The sequence below is a fragment of the Scyliorhinus torazame genome, chromosome 1, assembly GCF_047496885.1.
Source record: "Scyliorhinus torazame isolate Kashiwa2021f chromosome 1, sScyTor2.1, whole genome shotgun sequence".
In the NCBI taxonomy this organism is placed as follows: Eukaryota; Metazoa; Chordata; class Chondrichthyes; order Carcharhiniformes; family Scyliorhinidae; genus Scyliorhinus; species Scyliorhinus torazame.
In genome coordinates this window covers 279274396-279294272 of record NC_092707.1, presented here as the reverse complement: position 1 = coordinate 279294272, position 19877 = coordinate 279274396, and the positions used below count along the sequence as shown (strand labels likewise).

The 19877-nt window shown below is 46.7% G+C and overlaps 1 protein-coding gene across 2 annotated transcripts in view; it reads right to left on the bottom strand.

Moving 5' to 3' along the window:
- Positions 1–19877, bottom strand: part of macrod2 (mono-ADP ribosylhydrolase 2) — a 1493168-nt gene that overhangs the window by 1017036 nt on the left and 456255 nt on the right. For both annotated transcript variants that reach the window (XM_072506634.1, XM_072506640.1), the window contains exon 6: positions 17964–18080. In XM_072506634.1, the coding sequence (XP_072362735.1) occupies positions 17964–18080 (117 nt within the window). The remainder of the gene's footprint in view (positions 1–17963; positions 18081–19877) is intronic.

The following is a 19877-nucleotide window of genomic DNA, read 5'->3' as shown; positions in this document are numbered from 1 at the left end:
TGGAACCCATTTGGAAAACTGCAGTCAGTGGAAAACAGTTTCACTCAGGTAGGTACATTACCTCATTACCCCAGCAGTAATGAATGTGGGAAGTAAACCTAATGTCAATCCTTGTATTACTCTCAACCATGAACTGCTGTTGATTAATGGGCAGCATTATGTACAGATCAACACTCAAGTCACCTTGCGTTAACCATTTGCAGTGAGTTGGAAAAACTTTGCACACAATTAAATCCCTGCTCATCTGTCACAGCGCAGCACTTTTGGTACATATGACAATCAATTGAAATATCTTTTGATTCTATGAACGAAAATACTCACAAACGCAACTTAGGCAGAATTATATAATTTAAGAATAAGGGGCAACATTACAAATGCTTGTTCACCAGTTAAGAAAAGTAGAAAGATTAAACCAGGAATTTTTCTTTTTGACTAGGGGCAGGCCCTCCCATCACTGGGATCATCCAGTTCTGCTGAAAGTCAATGGACGATGGCACAGTGATAGCACTGCTGCCTTACAGCGCCAGGGACCCAGGTTCAATTCCGACCTTGGGTGACTGTCGTTCTTCCAGTGTCCGCGTGGGTTTCCTCCGGGTGCTCCGGTTTCCTCCCACAGTCCAAAGATGTGCAGGTTAGGTGAATTGGCCATGCTAAATTGTCCCTTAGTGTCTGAAGGTTAGATGCGGTTATGGGTTTGCAGGGGATTGGGCCTAAGTAGGGTGTTCTTTCAGAGGGTCAGTGCACAGTCAATAGGCCGAATGCTGTCCTTCTGCACTACAGGTATTCTATGACTTCTGGTTGAGCCGCCGAATTTTCCTCGGCAGGTCCCACAAGACAGGGCCAGAATATCCGGGCATAAATTTTTTTTTCAAAAAATATTTACTCAGAAACAGATAGTTTCCCAGTTTTGATCTTCCTGGAACTATATTAATCAAATGTTAATACACTACATTTAAAAAAAAAAAAATCACACAAACCAACTGTGCCAAAACAGTCCTATTTAGCTTCAAATATCTATTTAGTAATCCACAATTTTGAGTGGCAATAATGTGGGAATTAAGAGGAAGAAAAATCGAGGAGCACTATTTCGTCTCTTCGTTCAGCAGTCTCCCATTCGACTTAGAAAAATAACACACATCATTTAATTTATTTTTTGTGGACACAATTTCTACTTCACCCCCACAACCTAAAGTACCATCTCCCTCATCTTGCCAACCCCACATGACCACCCCCGTACCCCACCTCCCCCACAGAAACTCTTGAATCTTGGTCTTCCTCAGCCCGAGGCCACTACAATGACATCACGTAGATAACGTTCCTGAGTGAACCTGGAATCATTCCACAGGGAAAAAAACTGCGGAGGCCGTGAGATTTGACAAATTGGTGATCTGCTCAGCATCAACAGAACCCGAGAGAATCCAGCCAGCAGCTCCGATTGCTTTGAGAAATCAAATTACAGAAAAAATATTTAACAGAGTTCTCCTAACCCTGTAGGTAGCACCCGTCCCAAGTGTAATAACAGCCGCATCCAATCAGTATTGCATCCAATACAGCAGCAGCACTGCCCGGGCCGTGACTAACAGCAGCCTCCTTTAATTATCATCAAGATAGAAATTTCCTCAAGGCCCAACCAAATAGCAGTGAGTTTACATAATGGAAGATGAGCATAACATTCCAAAATTACAGCAAGCAGCAATCAGATTTTCCCTTTTCTTTTGTTTTAAAGTCTGAGTCACGAATTCAAACTAACAGTTGCCAAGATATTTCACTCAAAACTGGACCACTCCATCTTCCAACAAATGGCATGCCTTGGCTCCAGAGCTAATCGATTCGCAAAATGACCAGTCAGAACATAAGAAATAGGAGTAGGCCATTCGGCCCCTAGAGCCTACTACACCAGTCACGAAGATCATGGCTGATCATACGTGGCCTTTACTCTGCTTTCCGAGACCATGATGCAAGCAGTAATCACGCTAATCCAGAAAAAGGGGAAGGACCCGGTGGATTGTGGGTTGTACAGGCCCATATCACTATTGAACACGGGTGTGAAAGAATTGGCTAAGCTGTTGGCGGGGAGGATGGACGACTGTGTCCCAGGGGTGGATGCAAAAGATCAAACAGGCTTCATGAAGGGCAGGCAGCTCGCGAGTAATATAAAACGGCTCTTGAACGTAGTGATGAATCAATCAGGGGGTCTTGTACCGGAGATGGTGGTATGCAGTGATGCAGAGTAGGCATTTGATCTGTGCAGTGCTGGTACTTGTTTGAGGTTTTGGGAAGGTTTGGGTTTGGGCTGAGATTTGTGTCATGGGTGCGGTTGCTGTGTGCGGCACCAAGGGCGAGTGTGACGACGAATGATATGAGTTCGTGGAGATTTGACTTACACAGGGGTACGAGGCAGGGGTGCCCGCTGTCGCCATTATTGTTTGCGCTGGCCATAAAGCCGATGGCGATGGCTCTCAGGGGGTCGCTGAAGTGGCAGGGGATTATGAGGGGACAGAGGGAGCATCGAGTGTCGCCCTATGCTGATGACCTGTTGCTGTATGTTTCGGATCCGCTAGAGAGCATGAGAAGGATTATGGGCCTACTGGGGAGATTTGGGAGGGTTCTAGGGGTATAAACTGAAGGTAGGGAAAAGCGAGGTTTCCCCGGTGAATGAGCTGGGACGGCGGGCAAATTTAGGGGGATGTAATTTATGGTAGCGAGGGATAGGTATAATTATTTGGGGATTCAGGTAACGAGGGAATGGACGGGGCTCCATGAGTGGAACTTAACAAAGCTGGTGGAGGAAGCCAGGAGGATCTTAAGAGGTGGGATACATTGCAGTGGACATTGGCGGGGAGGGTCCAAGTGGTGAAAATGAATATTCTGCCGAGGTTCTTGTTTATTTTTCAAGCTATCCCTATCTTTATAACAAAGGCCTTTTTTCGGAAAGTGGTCACAATCATTTCGGACTTTGTATGGGCGGAGAAGGTGCCGAGGGTGGGGAGGACCTTGCTACAGAGGCAGAAGCAGCAGGGGGGATTGGTGTTACCGAACCTGCTTCGTTATTTATGGGCAGCGAATGTAGATAAGGTGCGGCGATGGTGGGAAGGAGAAGGGGTACAATGGGTTAGGATGGAGGAGGAATCTTGTTCGGGGTCTAGTTTGGGGGCTATGGTGATGTGACAGCAGCGTTGCTAATGGCTCCGAGTAGGTATTCAAGGAGCCCGGTGGTCCAGTCCACGGTGAAGATAGGGAATCAGTTGAGGAGGCATTTTATGTGCAAGGAATGTTGTGTTAATGGCGCTGTGCAAGAATATTCGGTTTGAGCCGCGGGGAGGATGGATAGTGTATACGGGGGTGGAGTCAAGTGGGGCTGGCCAAGATGAGGGATCTGTATGTGGAGGAAAGGTTCGCGGGAGTGTTCGCGCTCTTAGCCAGGATAGTGGAGGGGGAGGTGGACCCGACCCTTTGGTGTCGATATTTGGGGTTTCAGAGAAGTTGGAGCTCATGGAGAGGAGGAAGGCCGATGTCGTGGCCATTGCTCACTGGGGGTGAGGAGGTGGAGAAAGATACCATACACTAATGACACTGCGAGGGGATAAATTCCCCCTCATCTCTGTCTTAAATGGCAGGTCCCTTATTCTGAAACTGCAGTGCCACCTAGATTCTCCCACAAGGGGAAACATCCTCTCACCATCCACCCTGTCAAGGCTCCCCTGAATCTCTTATGTTTTGTTAAGATCACCAGGTAACTGCCACAAAGAGTCATAAAGTTACAAATGGGCTAGCAACATGTCAGCTTGAATTGGGCTATGACCTCTCAAGGTTTTATTTGATAACACAAATTTTCATTTTCCTCTACATTAGTGGAACTGATAAAGTTCCCATTTGAAACTCATTATGAAATTCCTATTTGAAAAAATAAACCATTTGAAGTAGTTTTTTTGGAAGTGGGAGGAGTTGGTGTGACAACTCAGTCAAACACCACCTGAATAAAATCCTGCTAACGCTACTGAAAACACCTCAAGAGCTAACGAAGCAAAGGTTACTCTCTGAACATTCAACATGTAAGGCTTGGGAAGAAAAATACTGTCTGCTAATTATCGCACAGCCGAATTACAGGCTCACCCTTAAACCCAGCCTCCAATTTTCGGAGAACTCAATTTCTGAAAAATAACTACACTTGGGATCGCCAATAGAGAAAGTTCTCCAGTTTAAAAACTCAAATTCAACCACAGCAGAAACTTGTGTTGAAGTGTAATGAGAAAAAAAATCCAATAATTATTTTGTTACCATCACAAGATCACAACCTTGGGATTCAATTTATAGTTCCCTGAAAACAATTCGCATTTCTGTCATAAAATAGTTTCACATAACGCCAATGAAAAAGTAAATTTTACCAAAGTTAATTCACATCATTCTATCATCTCTGATTCTACAAAAACAACATAGTTTAAATCAGAACTTTATCTTTATAAAAGGATTTTGCCTATCTGGATGAAAATATTGTTTGGATACGGTTTCCGTCAGTTGCTTTATCGAGCTACCCAAGGGAAATGGCCTCCACAAAACATCCATGCCAAAAATGTACCAAAATGTCATGTTGAGCACACAGCGCAGCAAGAGTGATCCACCTCATCAAGGTGGCCCATTTGAACACATGACGCTATACTCAGGACTTATTAACACATGGGAACAAAATGTTGAAACAAAGAAATCTGTTCATTCAGATTTCCCCCTCAAGTAAAGAAGCTCGTCTTTGTCTGAAAGTCAATTTGAAAACCTCAGGCTTCCAAGTGGAAACAAGAGACAAGGACATTTCTCCAGGATCCTTCACAACTTCAGGATGGATTAAATCATATTACAGCCGATCAGGTATTTTCAAGTGTCATGTAGGAAATGTGAAAGCAAATTAGCACAGCCAGGATGAATAAACAGCACGGTGATACTGATCAGATTGTTTTCATACAGTGTTGATTGAGGGATAAATATTGACCAAGACAGACGGGCAGAGGGGTGGGGCTGGGGGTGGGATGGGGGAGGAGAGAGAGAGACTCGTCTTGCTCCCCTTTGAAATACTGCCACAGGGTCCTTTATGTCCAATTGAGAGGGCAGATGGGGCCTCAGTTTAATGTCTCATTGAAAAGATGGCATTCCAACAGTGCAGCACTCTCTCAATACTGCACTGGGTGGACCAGTCTGATTTTGTCCTCAAGTCTCTGGAGTGGTACTTGAGGCTGCTACCCACTGAACGCCAGCTGATGCCTCAAGCCGTGAAGCAAGAGCAACAGGGAAACGTGGGAGCAACATTGTGGCCACTCCACGGTGGAAACAGGGTGGCCCATGAAATTGTGGGGAATGGTCTGCCGCTCCTCTCCAGCTTCCAGCTGAATCATCACAGCAGCTGTCCGAATCTATTTCAAAATACAAATAGAGTTCCTGCGATGAGTATAGAACTCTATCAGGGTTTCAACCTGTGCTCCCAATCTTGCAGCACACCATTCAGGTGCTTGTTTCCCATCTAGAGAGTCCAATGCTAACTAAGCTTAGCCTCCCAAGATTGACTGCACTGTCTGTCAGAATTAGCAGGCAGCTAAGAAACAGTTCCGTGGCGTGGCTATAGCGTGGTAGAATCATGGAATAATGCATTGTGGCGGTATGGATGAACAGTGGTTAGCCCTGCTGTCTTACAGCACCAGAGACCAGGGTTCAATTCTGGCCTTGGGTGACTGACTGTGTGGAATTTGGGATATGTAGAGTTTACATGTTCTCCCAGTGTCTGCCTGGATTTTCTCCGGGTTCCTCCCACAGTCCAAAGATGTGCAGGTTAGGCGGATTGGCCATGCTAACTTGCCCCTTAGTGTCCAAACATGTGCAGGTTAGGTGGGGATACGGGGATAGGGCATGGGCCTGGGCCTAGATGGGGTATGCTTTTGAAGGGTCTGTGCGGACTCGATGGGCTGAATTGCCTCCTTGTGCACTGCAGGGATTCAAGGATTCTATGCAACACAGAGGGGGCTTTTACTGCCTCTTTGAAAAATCTCGCCAATTAGTCCTAATCTCTCTTGCTCTTTTCTCACAGCCCAGCAACATCACTCTCTCCAAGTATTTAGCAGTTAAAGAGGACAATTTAAACCATCATCCTTCCCTAACTAATTCATTTGGTAACAAAAGATGGAAAGCACCCTCAACGCGAGTGAGGTGAAACCATTTTTCTGGCTCTCAGCAATAATACTACATGAAAAAAGGCTTGCGTTTGTACAGCACCTATTACAACCTCAGGATGCCCCAAAGTACTTTACACCCAATGTAGTGTTTTTTGAAGTGTAGTCCCTGCTGGAAGACAGAAAAATAAAAATAAACAGCTCATTTCTCTGTTGTAACTGATATGTCGAGAGTCTCTAGAATTCTCTTCCTCAAAGACAGTGGTAAGCAGGTCATTTGAAGATTTTAAGGCGGCACTTGATAGACTCTTGATAAGCAATGGGGTATGAAAGGTAGATCCTTGATAAGTAAGTGGGGGGCGGGGGTGTGTGAAAGGTTATTGCCGGTAGATGGGAATGTGGAGTTGAGGTTACAATCAGATCGGCCATGATCTTATTAAATGGCAGAACAGGCTCGAGGGGCCGAGTGGCCTCGTCCTGCTTGTAATTCATGTGCTCGCATACAAAATGCAGCCCTTAAAGGCCTCCATCCACGGTGATCATTTAATGAAATCAGATAACTGATCAAGTGAAATATAATTGCACTTTCCCATCAGTTCATTGTGGTTGTATATTTTTTCACAAATTCCCAAGCTGCTTTGTCTGACTTGTACACGCTGATGCTATTAATCTACAAAAACAATATCCATAAGGTTTCAGGTGAATGGTTCATTGAAGTCCAACACTTCCCAGCCCCCACACATCGAGAACTTGACACGTCATTATAACAGAAGGAAGTGATTATATAAACTGTCATTCAAGCTGGAGACAAAAGATTTACTGCATCAAGTAAAACAAAGAAAGAAAAATCCATTAAGGAAAATGTAATAGGATCCCATCCAATCTTGGATGAATTTAAGCTGTTTCAGGGAAGGGAAGCAATTGGCATTAAGAAGTAACCGCGGCACCTGATGATTACTCTAGCAACAGGCAATATGTGGGAGAATCATCTGTGGTCAGAGGTGGTGGCAAGGTCTGATAGAAAAAAAGACTCGCATTTCTATAGCATGTGTCAGGCCCACAGGATGTCAAAGTGCTGGACAGCCAATGAAACCGCTTTGAATTTTAGTCTCTGTTGTAATGTGGAGAACACAGCAGCCAATTTGTGCACAGCAAGCTTCCACAAACAGCAATTTGATAATGACCCAGATAATCCGATTTTGTGACAGCGATTAAGGGATAAATATAACCTGCTCCTGCTCGATGTAGTGCCATGGGATCTTTCACATTCAGGCGCCTGCAGCCGTTCCTTCAGCATGGTACTGGGAGGGTCAGCTTTACGTTTATGTGCACATGCCCTGGCGTGGGACTCGAGCACATAACCTTGTGACTCAGAGGCAAAAAGCAGCCACAGCCGACACCATAATTTAATGTCAGCGAGGTAAAGTAGAATGAAGAGCAAAAGGATCAAAGGTGTGAGATGTGAAGAAACAATCTTCGAAGAATACCCCTGGAGTTGATTTTTCCTTCCATCCCCCAATCCGCCAATCATTTCCCATACCCTGATAATGTGTAAATTATGCATAAGTCTGCGGGAGAAAAAATTGGAAGTAATCAAGAGAAGGCAGGATATATTCTTCAGCTGGAGGACTGTGAAGAATGCTGGGTATACAAATTTTGGAAAGTTGTAAAGGCATTAGAGTACAGAGAAGGTTTACCAGTGATGAAGAACATCAATTATGTGGAGAAGTTGGAAAAGTTCATACTGTTCTCCTTGAAACAGAGATGTTTAAGAGGTGACCTCTTAAGATTGAGATTCCCAAGACGATGAGAGGTTGTGTTGGGTAGGCCACTGTTCCCTCTGGTGAGTGGGTCAATAACCAGAGGTCATAGATTAAAAATCATTGAAAATAAAATCTGGAGGGCTGATGAGAAGAATGTTTTTCACGGAAAGAGTTTTTTTTTATTAAACATTTTATTGACGTATTTTTGGTATAGTAACAACAACAAAATAAACAATATGCATGAAACTATAAACATAGTGCAAAAGCCATTTACCTCTCGTACAGGTCCCTTATTGACCCCCTACTCTAATCTAAACTGCTCCCCCCCCCCGCCCCGTCTGCTGACGATCCCCCCCCCCGCCCCCCGTCTGCTGACGATTAATTTCCCGCAAACAATTCGACGAACGGTTGCCACCTCCGGGTGAACCCTAACAGTGACCCTCTCAAGGCGAACTTGATTTTCTCCAAACAAAGAAAGCTAGCCATGTCCGATAGCCAGGTCTCCGACTTCGGGGGCTTTGAGTCCCTCCATGCTAATAGTATCCGTCTCCGGGCTACCAGTGAAGCAAAGGCCAGAACGTCTACCTCTTTCTCCTCCTGGATTCCCGGGTATTCTGACACCCCAAAAATCGCCACCTCTGGACTCACGCCACCCTTGTTTTTAACACCGTGGACATGACGTCCGCAACCCCCTGCCAAAATTCCCTAAGCTTTGGACATGTCCAAAACATGTGGACATGGTTCGCTGGTCCTCCCGCACATTTTGCGTGCCTGTCCTACACCCCAAAGAATCTGCCCATCCGGGCCACTGTCACGTGAGCCCGGTGAACAACCTTAAATTGTATCAGGCTGAGCCTGGCACATGTTGCGGACGCGTTGACTCTACTCAATGCGTCCGCCAATAGACCATCCTCTATCTCACCTCCCAGCTCCTCCTCCCACGTGCGCTTTAGCTCCTCGGTCTGTGTCTCCTCCAACCCCATAAGCTCCCTATAAACGTCCAAGACGCTCCCTTCCCCTACCCACCCTCTGGAAACTACCCTGTCCTGAATTCCCCCTTCGCGGTTGGAGCGGGAAGGTTGACATCTGTTTATGAAGGAAGTCCCGCATCTGCAGATACCTGAATTTGTTTCCCCTCGCCAATCCAAACTTCTCCTCCAACGCCCTCATACTCGGAAAGCTCCCCTCTATGAACATATCCCCCATCCTCTCAATCCCCGCTCTCCGCCATAACCGGCACCCCCCGTCCATACTCCTCGGGGCACACCGGTGATTATCACAGATTGGGGCCCAGACCGATGCTCCCACTGCTCCCACATGCCGCCTCCACTGGCCCCAAACTCTCAGGGCCGCCACCACCACTGGACTGGTGGAGTACGGTTCCGGTGGGAACCCCAGAGACGCAATTACCAACGCCCCCAAACTGGTGCCCTTACATGAAGCCGCCTCCATACGCACCCATGCCAATCCCTCCCCCACCACCCACTTCCTGATCATGGCTATATTAGCCGCCCAGTAATAGTTGCTAAAATTTGGCAGCGCCAGCCCGCCCTCTCCCAGACTCCGCTCAAGCATTACCTTCCTTACTCGCGGGGTCTTGCTCGCCCAGACGAAACCCGTGATCACTCTGTTGACCCGCTTAAAAAAGGACCGTGGAATAAAGATGGGGAGACACTGAAATACAAATAGGAATCTCGGGAGGACCGTCATCTTCACCATTTGCACCCTCCAAGCCAGAGACAACGGAAGCGCGTCCCATCTCCGAAAATCGTCCTTCATTTGGTCCACCAGCCGGGCCAGATTCAATTTATGCAGTCGGTCCCATTCCCGTGCCACCTGAATGCCTAGGTACCTAAAGCTTCCCTCTACTAACCTAAACGGCAGCTCTCCCAGTCGCCTCTCTTGTCCCCTCGCCTGGACCACAAACATCTCACTCTTTCCCATATTAAGCTTATATCCCGAAAACCGGCCAAATTCCCCAAGAGTCCTCATGACTTCTTCCGTCCCCTCTATTGGGTCCAAAACGTACAGAAGCAGGCCATCTGCATAGAGTGAAACCCTGTGCTCCACCCCACCGGACCAGTCCTTTCCAGCCCCTCGAGGCTCTCAGAGCAATTGCCAAAGGCTCTATAGCCAGCAGGGAGAGCGGGCATTCCTGTTTCGTCCCCTGGTGCAGGCTAAAATAGTCCGATGTGGTCCTATTCGTCCGTACACTTGCCACAGGAGCCTGATACAGCAACCTGACCCAGTCAATAAAGCTCCACCCGAATCTGAACCGTCCCAGTATCTCCCAATGATAGTCTCATTCTACCCGATCAAAAGCCTTTTCTGCATCCACTGTGATCACTACCTCCACCTCCCTACCTTCCGGGGGCACATTTAACAGCCTTCTTACATTGGCCACCAACTGCCTGCCCTTAACAAACCCCGTCTGGTCCTCCCCAATAACGTCCGTAACACAATCCTCGATCCTGGAGGACAAGACTTTGGCCAGCAACTTGACATCTACATTCAACACGGAGATCGGCCTGTAGGACCCACACAGCTCCGGGTTCTTGTCCCGCTTAAGAATCAGTGAAATCGTTGCCTGAGACATCGTCGGGGGCAAAACCCCTCTTTCCTTGCCTCATTGAACATCCTCAACAACACCGGCCCCTATATCCCCGAGAACGTTGTATAAAACTCCACTGGGTACCCGTCCAGACGCGGGGCTTTACCCGCCTGCATGGCCTTCAAGCTCTCCACCATCTCTTCCAGCCCGATTGGGGCTCCCAGCCCTTCTACCCGCTCCCCGTCAACCTTTGGGAAATTCAGCCCCTCCAAGAAGTGCCTCATGTCCTCCAGCCCCGTAGGGGGTTCCGACCTGTACAGCCTGCTGTAGAAATCCCTAAACGCCTTATTCACCCCTACTGAATCACCAACCAGGTTCCCATCTCTGTCATTTACTTTCCATATCTCCCTGGCTGCCTCCCTCTTCCTAAGCTGCTGTGCAAGCATTCTGCTGGCCTTCTCTCCATGTTCATAGATCGCCCCCCTCGCCTTTCTCAGCTGCTCCACCGCCCTCCCTGTGGTCAGCAAACTAAACTCCGCCTGTAACCACCGCCGTTGCCTTAAAAGCCCTGCCTCTGGGGTCTCCGCCTATCAATCTGTAGTATCTCCTTTACCAGTCGGTCCGTCTCTGCCCTGTCCACCTTCGCCCTATGGGCCCGTATTGAGATCAGCTCTCCTCTAAGCACCTCCTTCAGTGCTTCCCACACCACCGCTGCTGAAATTTCCCCCGTGTCGTTGATCTGCAGGTAGTTCTGAATACATTTCCTCAGCCGCTCGCACACCCCTTCATCTGCCAAAAGTCCCACATCCAACCTCCAGTGCAGGCGCTGGTTACTGCCTTTACTAACCTGCAGGTCAACCCAGTGCGGGGCATGGTCTGAGATTGTAATCGCCGAGTACCCAGTGTCCACCACCCCTGCCAGTAAGGCTCTGCTCAAAATAAAGAAATCAATCCGGGAATACACTTTATGCACGTGTGAGTAGAAGGAGAACTTCTTCAGCCCGGCTTCCCAAATCTCCATGCCCCGCCCCCGCCCCCCCCCCCCATCAGCTCCCTGAACCCTCTTAGTTCCTTTGCCATTGCTGGCACCCTGCCCATTTTCGAACTTGACTGGTCCAAGCCCAGGTCCATAACTGTGTTGAAGTCCCCTCCCCTGACCAACCTGTGCGAGTCCAGGTCCGGTATCTTCCCCAGCATCCTCTTTCTAAACTCCACATCATCCCAATTTGGCGCATACACATTTACTAATACCACCTGCACCCCCTCTAGCTTCCCACTGACCATAATGTACAGACCTCCCACGTCCGAGACTGTTCTACCCGCCTCAAACACCACCAGCTTATTGATCAGGATCACGACCCCTCTAGTCTTTGAATCTAGTCCCGAGTGAAAGACCTGACTGACCCAGCCTTTCCTCAGTCTCACCTGGTCCGTTACTCGAAGGTGCGTCTCCTGCAACATTACCACATCCACCTTCAATCCCCTAAGATGCGCAAACACACGTGCCCTTTTGAACGGCCCATTTAACTCTTGAACATTCCAGGTGATCAGCCAAGTTGGGGGGCTCATTGCCCCCCCTCCGCCAATCAGCCATCCCCTTTTATAGGCCCACCTCCACCGGTCCATCCGCAGGAAGCCCCCGCCCCCAACCTCCTCTCTGTCCCTCAGCCCAAGTCCCTCCCTCGTCAGCAGTACATTCACCACTCCCCTCTAGTAACAACACCCTGTAACCCAACCCCTTTACTAAACAAAACATATGCATACCCCCCACTGCGCTTCTGAGAGCTAGCTCACCCAGCTAGCTTGGTGGCCCCCATCCCCGGCGCCAGATAGTCTCCCACCTATTGTTCCCTCCCTACCCTCGTCTCCCACCTCCTGTTCTCTCCCCACACTCCCCCTCCGCTCATACAAACAAACTCCAACATCAAACAATCCCCACACAATTGCCCAACAGAAAAACACCAAGATCAAAACAAGCACACCTCCATCCCCCAACAGTGCAAATGAAAACCTTAACTCACTCAGCTCTACCACTGGTTCCAAATCAATGCAAACAGCATCACAAACATCTTCCATGAAACACAAAACGAGAAACCTTTTACAAAAACAGAGAAACAAAAAGAAAAAACAAAAACATGAACGTTGCAGCCAAGTTCAAAAGTTCTCAATCCATTACTAGCCCTTTCTTTTTCGCAAAGTCCAACACGTCCTCAGGCGACTCGAAGTGGAAGTGCTGATCCTCAAGTGTGATCCAGAGACGGACTGGGTATAACAGTCCACACTTCACCTTTTTCTTAAAAAGGACCGACCTGATTTGGTTGAAGCCTGCTCTCCTCCTGGCCACCTCTACACTCACTAAACCTGGTAAACCCGCAGGATTCTTTTGTCCCATTTGCAGCTCTGTGTCTGCTTGGCCCACTGTAGAATGCGCTCCTTATCCGAGAACCTGTGGAATCTCACCACCATTGCTCTCGGGGGGTCTCCCATTCGCAGCTTCCTCGCGAGTGCTCTGTGAGCCCTATCCACTTCCAAGGGCCGGGAGACTGCCCCATCCCCCAGCAGCTTCACAAACATGTCTGCGATGTATGCCCCAGCGTCCGTTCCTTCGGACCACTCCGGGAGCCCGACGATTCTTAGGTTCTGCTGGTGGGACCTATTCTCTAGGTCCTCCACTTTCTCCAGGAGCTTCTTCTGCTGGTCCCTCAGCATCCCCACCTCCAGCTCCACCACAGTCTGATGCTCCTCTTGCTCAGCCAGTGCCTTTTCCACCTTCTGGATCGCCCGATCCTGGGCGTCAAATCTATGCTCCAACCGCTCAATCAACTCTTTTATCGGGTCCAAGAATTCCCGTTTCGGTGTAGCAAAGCCTTCCTGAATGACTTGCATCAGCTGCTCCATAGACTGCTGGGTTGACAAGCCAGAGGTCCGAACCTCCACCATGCTGTCTTCTGTTGCAGCTACAGCCCAAACCTTTTCTGTCTTTTTGTTTCTGCCCTTACGAACACTTCTAGTCCTTCTCTCCATGCACCAAAGTGGGAATTCAGTAAACAATTGCCACTAACATCCATTTTACAATTCAAGTCCGGTAGAAAAACGGGGGAAAGGTCCAAAAGTCCGACCAGAGCAGGAGCCACCAAATGTGCGACTTACTCCTTCATAGCCACCACCGGAAGTCCCCTTCACGGAAAGAGGTGACAGAAGCTGGATTGTTCGACTTGAAAAGGCAGTGGAAGCAGATTTCACAAATAGTTTTAAAAGGAAGTTGGACAGGTTTTTGAGGTTGAGGAACCTAAAGGGTTACAGAGAAAGAGCAGGGGGTGTGGGACTAAGATTGTTCATAGAGCCTGTACATGCATGCTGAGTCGAATGGCCTCCTTCTGTGCTGTAAGCTTCTTTGATTCTCCAGTCTATAGATGTCCCATTTCTCAACATCCATCTGCAGGACCGTCAGTTGTGAGGAAGCGTCTCAATACCCGAAACATGGACTGAATGGATTTTCTTTCCTCCACCGATGCTGCCAGTTGTTTCAAAAATAATTATGTAAATAAAACATCATTGCGGCTCGGTGGCGCAGTGGTTAGCACTGCTGCCTACAGTGTTGAGGACTTGGGTTCGATCCCGGCCCCAAGTCACTGTCTGTGTGGAGTTTGCACATTCTCCCCGTGTCTGCGTGGGTCTCACCCCCACAACCCAAAGATGTTCAGGGTAGGTGGAGTGGCCACGCTAAATTGCTCCTTAATTGGAAAAAAATAATTGGGTACTCTAAATTGATTTTAAAAACCATCAGACTTTATTAAGAGAACATTATATTTTTGTTTTTGATTGGGGCCTGGTTAAGATACATTAATGCCAAAAACATTAAACCAGCATGTAAAAATTTGTAGCATTTTAAGGTTGAATTGATTGGTCAGTTTTGCATTTCAATAAATGTACACGTGAGGTACAGAAGACAAAGACCACACAAGCAAAAGGGTGTCTGTAAAGTTATCACTGCCCGATGTGACAAGATCTTTCATATTCTGTATTGTTCATTTATTTGCACAAGACAGGTAAATCCCTTCAGAAAAAAGATACGTTACAGTTGGGGTCTTCCTCTCCTAGTTTTTTTTAAAAAAAATTTTTATTAAGGTTTTCATAAAATATCAATAACAAAATGAAAAAAAAGAACCCAACAGGGTTAAGTACAAAACACAGTCTAGAAAAGCAACCCTCCATACCCCCCTCCCCCCTGTACATAAATAATAAATTAACATTGACACCCCGACTTGGCACAACAGGTATATACACCCCCTCAGACCCTTCAGTGTAAATAACAATAACAAAAATAATTATAAAGTAACCCCCCCCCCCCCGAATTCTGCCAGGAAGTCTAAGAACGGTTGCCACTGCATAAAGAACCCTTGTACCGACCCTCTCAAGGCGAATTTCACCATCTCCAATTTAATGAACCCCGCCATATCACTGATCCAGGATTCCATGCTTGGGGGCCTCGCATCCTTCCACTGAAGAAGAATCCTTCGCCGGGCTACCAGGGACGCAAAGGCCAGAATACCGGCCTCTTTCGCGTCCTGCACTCCCGATTCCTCTGCCATCCCAAATATTGCGAGCCCCCAGCCCGGTTTGGCCCTGGATCCTACCACCCTCGACACCGTCCTCGCTACGCCCTTCCAAAATTCCTCCAGCGCTGGGCATGCCCAGAACATATGGGTGTGATTTGCTGGGCTCCCTGAGCACCTAACACACCTGTCCTCACCCCTAAAAAACCGGCTCATCCTTGTCCCGGTAATGTGTGCCCTGTGCAGCACCTTAAACTGTATGAGGCTGAGCCTCGCGCACGATGAGGAAGAGTTCACCCTCCCTAGGGCAAATGCTCACGTCCCTTCCTCAATCTCCTCTCCCAACTCCTCCTCTTCCTCTCCTAGTTATGTGTGAATGGGAAAACCGGTTGCAAACACAGAGGAGCTGAAATATCAGTGGGAAGAAATCCAAATCATATTAAATATTCTGTGCCAGAATGAGCAGTGCTGCACAAAAAATAGCAGACACATTAAATAATCTGCTGTGCTATTCTAGACTTGAGGGATCTTACTCCCCACACAAACCTGCAAATATTAAGGACAACTGTCCAGGGTGCTAGCTCCAAAGTTGACAGGTGTCAAGAGTACACTTTTTCACTTGACAAAGATGAGTGTCGGCACTGCCACTGCTACATCCAAGCCACCTGTCAAGTTAGAGACACCACAGGAGTCCAGTACAGGTCGTTGGGTTCAGGACGATGCTGGCTCTCTCTTTGACACCTTCACCTCAGCTTCACCTTTACCTTGCATGCTTTTCCAACATGGCTCCCTGGCGGGACAACCTTGACCTTTGGATGATCGGTATACACCATCAACATTCCATTGGGTTCTTCTGAGGTCCAGGAAAGCAGCCAGTTCCCAATTCTCGTGTCCCCGGCCCTACCCACCTCCAAGGCCAACTGCTTAGTTTGGGCCTGGTGGCTGACTTACCACCCACAAGTCTAATCGGGAATTCTTACTTTGGGGCAGGACCTCAAGTAATTGAGCCCTGATCTGACGTGCATCCGTGGGCTCTGGTCCAAGTTGTGGAGGGATACGTTGGAAGGCCGGTTGCCCTATTTTTGTTGATCTTTGACAGGGTATACTTGCTTCTTTCAGATTGGATCCTAAATTTCATCAGCCTAATTCTGACTAGGACAATAATCACTTATTTAATTAGGCTGCCAATTGTCATTAGATACTTGAATCAAAGTGATCACTTTAATTACAAATTAAAGAACCTGTATTTATATAGCACCTATAAAATAGTAAAATATCCCAAGGCTGGAATGTTATCAATCAAAATTAAAAACTGAGCCACTGAAGTACATATTAAAGCAGGTGACCAAAATCTTATTCAAGAGGTAGGTTTTACAGAACACCTTAAAAGGAGGAAAGTGCTGAATGGAAGCGGAGATGAATAGGGAAGGAATTCCAGAGCTCAGGACCCAAGCAATAAAAGCATGGTCACCAAAAGTGAAGCAATTAAAATCAAGGACGCACAAGAAAACAGAATTGGAGGCGTGCTGGGATCTCTGAAGCTTAGATTGATTGTCCTGTCATGACAATAATGTGTCAATGTATACACTCTTCATTTACCCTTCTGATTCTGAGGTCCACATTATTGTCGTTGAACTATGCGTCAGGGTAAGAATGACAAATATAACCGGTAAGCCACAGAAAACCTTTCCAATGAAGCATGTGCAGTTCATATAAATTCAGCTCTAGACCAATCAGGCTTGTTCATGTCAAGGACATGTTTCAGCACTGAAAGAATGCACACAAGTATAGGCTACGCGGGTGACCACTCTCTTGTCACAAGCTACTCGAATCAAAAATAATCACAATTCATTGCTGATAGAATCCTACAGTGCAGAAGGAGGCCATTCAGCCCATTGGGTCTGCACCATCCCTCTGAACGAGCACCCCACCCAGGTCCACTCCTCCCGCCCTATCCCTGTAACCCCAACTAACCTGCACATCTTTGGACTGTGGGAGGCATCCAGAGCACCCAGAGGAAACCCACGCAGACATGGAGAGAAAGTGCAAACTCCTCAGTCACCCAAGGCCAGAATCGAACCCTGGTCCATGGTGTTGTGAGGGTGCAGTGCTAACCACTGTGCTAGCATGCCACCCCTAATCTCATTCAATTATTTATAATAAAAGGTCATTCCCAAGAGAAGCTGACTTCAAATACGAACTTCATAAGAGTTTGCAAACAGATCCAATACAAAAGGCACGTTCACTGCTATTATACAAAAGGCACGTTCACTGATATTACACACAGCACGCCCTGAAGTTTCAAACGAAGAATGGAGAAGTAATCAGCTTAAAGAATGCGATCACTGCAAAATTGGAAGGTTGTTTTGAAACATAATTATATACTCGCCATTTGCCCAGGTCAAATACCGAACCAAAAGTATTCTCACTCTCAAGAGCTTATTTTATAACTAACAGGTATCACCGTTAATTATAGTATTAAGCTATTGGTACATGAAACAGACATCAAGATGGGAAATTGTGCATGTAATTTCAACACCAAAATAGCAAATCCAAAGTCTGATCCACTGCACAAAATCCCTCACATTTTAAACAGCTTCCTGATGAGGATAGAATTAATTGCTTGGAATGGGGTGTCAGCACTAAACTGAATGTTATAGACACATTTCCTTTCCTTCAGCTACAGAAGTACAATCGCACTGATGTCCACATGCACTGAAAACTTCCAGGCCGCTGGAGTGTAACCGATGCACTCAAGTCAATTAGTCAGTCTTCTGCGCACACTATGTGTGCATACAATATCATTGTGAATATACCTAATCTGTAGATCAAAGGGAACAACAGTTTCTCACCATAACCTTCGGCAGCAATACCAAAAATTAAAATGTGGACGCGCTCACCAATACCTCACCCAGGCTGCTCAAGATAAAATGGGAGTACTCACGTTTTGCAGGAAGATCATAGCCTGCTGTAATTTTGGCCTCTCCAGTGTTACATCCATTTAGTTGACGACATGCTGACAACAATTTAGGCCCGGCGGCTCTGTGGATACAGCCATCGACTGAAAGCAAAATAGAATGGTGGCAGTCAAAACTAAAACATCATATTGTTTGCCTCAATGAATTATATCACCACAAACAATGAAAGTAAGCAACAACACCAACTTGCATTCATATCGTGCCTTTGTCATAGTCCCAAGCTACTCCACAAGAGCATCATCAACCAAGGTTTTGCATCGAGTCACATAAGGGGATATTAGGAGAGGTGACCAAACATTTGGCAGGTCAGTTTTAAGGAGCATCAAAAGGAGGGCGGGGGGGAGGGGAAAGAAGAGTGAGAGAGGGAGAGAAAGAGAGAGGGGTAAGGGACAGGCAGGGAACTTTAGGGAGGGAATTCAAGAGCTTCGGGCCCAGGCAGCTGAAGGCATGGTCGCCAGTGATGGAGTGATTAAAAATCAGGGGAATAGAGGCTGGAATCCCAGGAGCGATTGAAACCAAACAAAATTTGCACCATGGAGTTAAAATAACCTTGTCTGCTCAGTTTGAAAACAGATCCAACATCACCACACAAGCTTCGCTTGGCGGTTTCACTCGAAAGATAAAGCAATAATAATTTTTTACAAAGTGAAATCATTACAAAAATGGATGGATTTTAAAAAACTATAACTTTGCCCTGCTCGGCTAAAGGCAAGAGCTAACCTAACGTCTAACAGATACCACCTTTAATCACGGCATTAAAATATCAGCATTGAATAGGTAACTTGAGAATTGTTCTTAACCAGTGAGTTGTGATCTGGAATGCATTGTTTGAAAGGGCAGAGTAAGCAAATTCAATAGTAGTTTTAAAAAGGGAATTGAAGGGGAAGAGCAGTGGAGAGGGACTAATTGGCTATCTTTTCCATAGAGCCTGCACAAGCACATTTTCTCACCTACTGTGCAGTGTTAGTCTACAATTTTATGAAGCATAGTATGTGGCTTGAGTGGCATGGTCAGTGGTATAATTTTGAGTCATGTGTCAAGTCAAGGTCTCCCGTAGTCTGGCAGCAGCAACGTCATCAAGCAGGGTAAGCAGCCAATCACATTAAAGTATCCTCATAGACAGCAACTTAGGAAGTACACACCACTGAACATTTCCATTTTTAATTAAAAATGTAGAGAGATAAAAACAAATAACTGTGACAGGCACAAAGCTTTAAAAAATGCATTTAGGCATAAAGGAGAAATTTGACACTCAAAACTACTTTTTTTGAGGTCAGGAAAGCTGTTCAGAAGGGCAGCACAGTGGCACAGTGGTTAGCACTGCTGCCTCACAGCACTGAGGACCCGGGTACGATCCCGGCCCCGGATCATTGGCCGTGTGGAGATTGCACATTCTCCATGCATGTCTGCACGGGTCTCACCCCCACAACCCAAAAAAAGGTGGATTGGCCAGGCTAAATTTCCCCTGAATTGGAAAGAAAAAGAGTATTCTAAATTTATTTTAAAAAGGAAAGCTGTTTAGCAGTAATTATGAAGTTAATGCGCTATTAAAACTTCATTCATCTGGGTGTAAATTTTTCAAAGATTTTTACAGCAAAAATACTTGTGCAAAAGAGAAAAGTTTCAATCGTTCCGTGAGGTTGTGAAACTTTTAACATTCACTATCATTGTTCCTCCAAAACTGTCAACAAAGTCTGGAGTCCACACATGTGCAGTTAAATGTAGAAATCTAGACGTTTGCTGACGGTTATTCTATGTTTTTTCCAAAGAGTGCGTTGTTGAATTCTCCAAGTCAATAGGAAATCACTGAACAGATGAGAAACTTCCATTCTTACGCTGTTAGTCTCACTGTAGAAAACCTTGACAAAGTTACGCCTTAT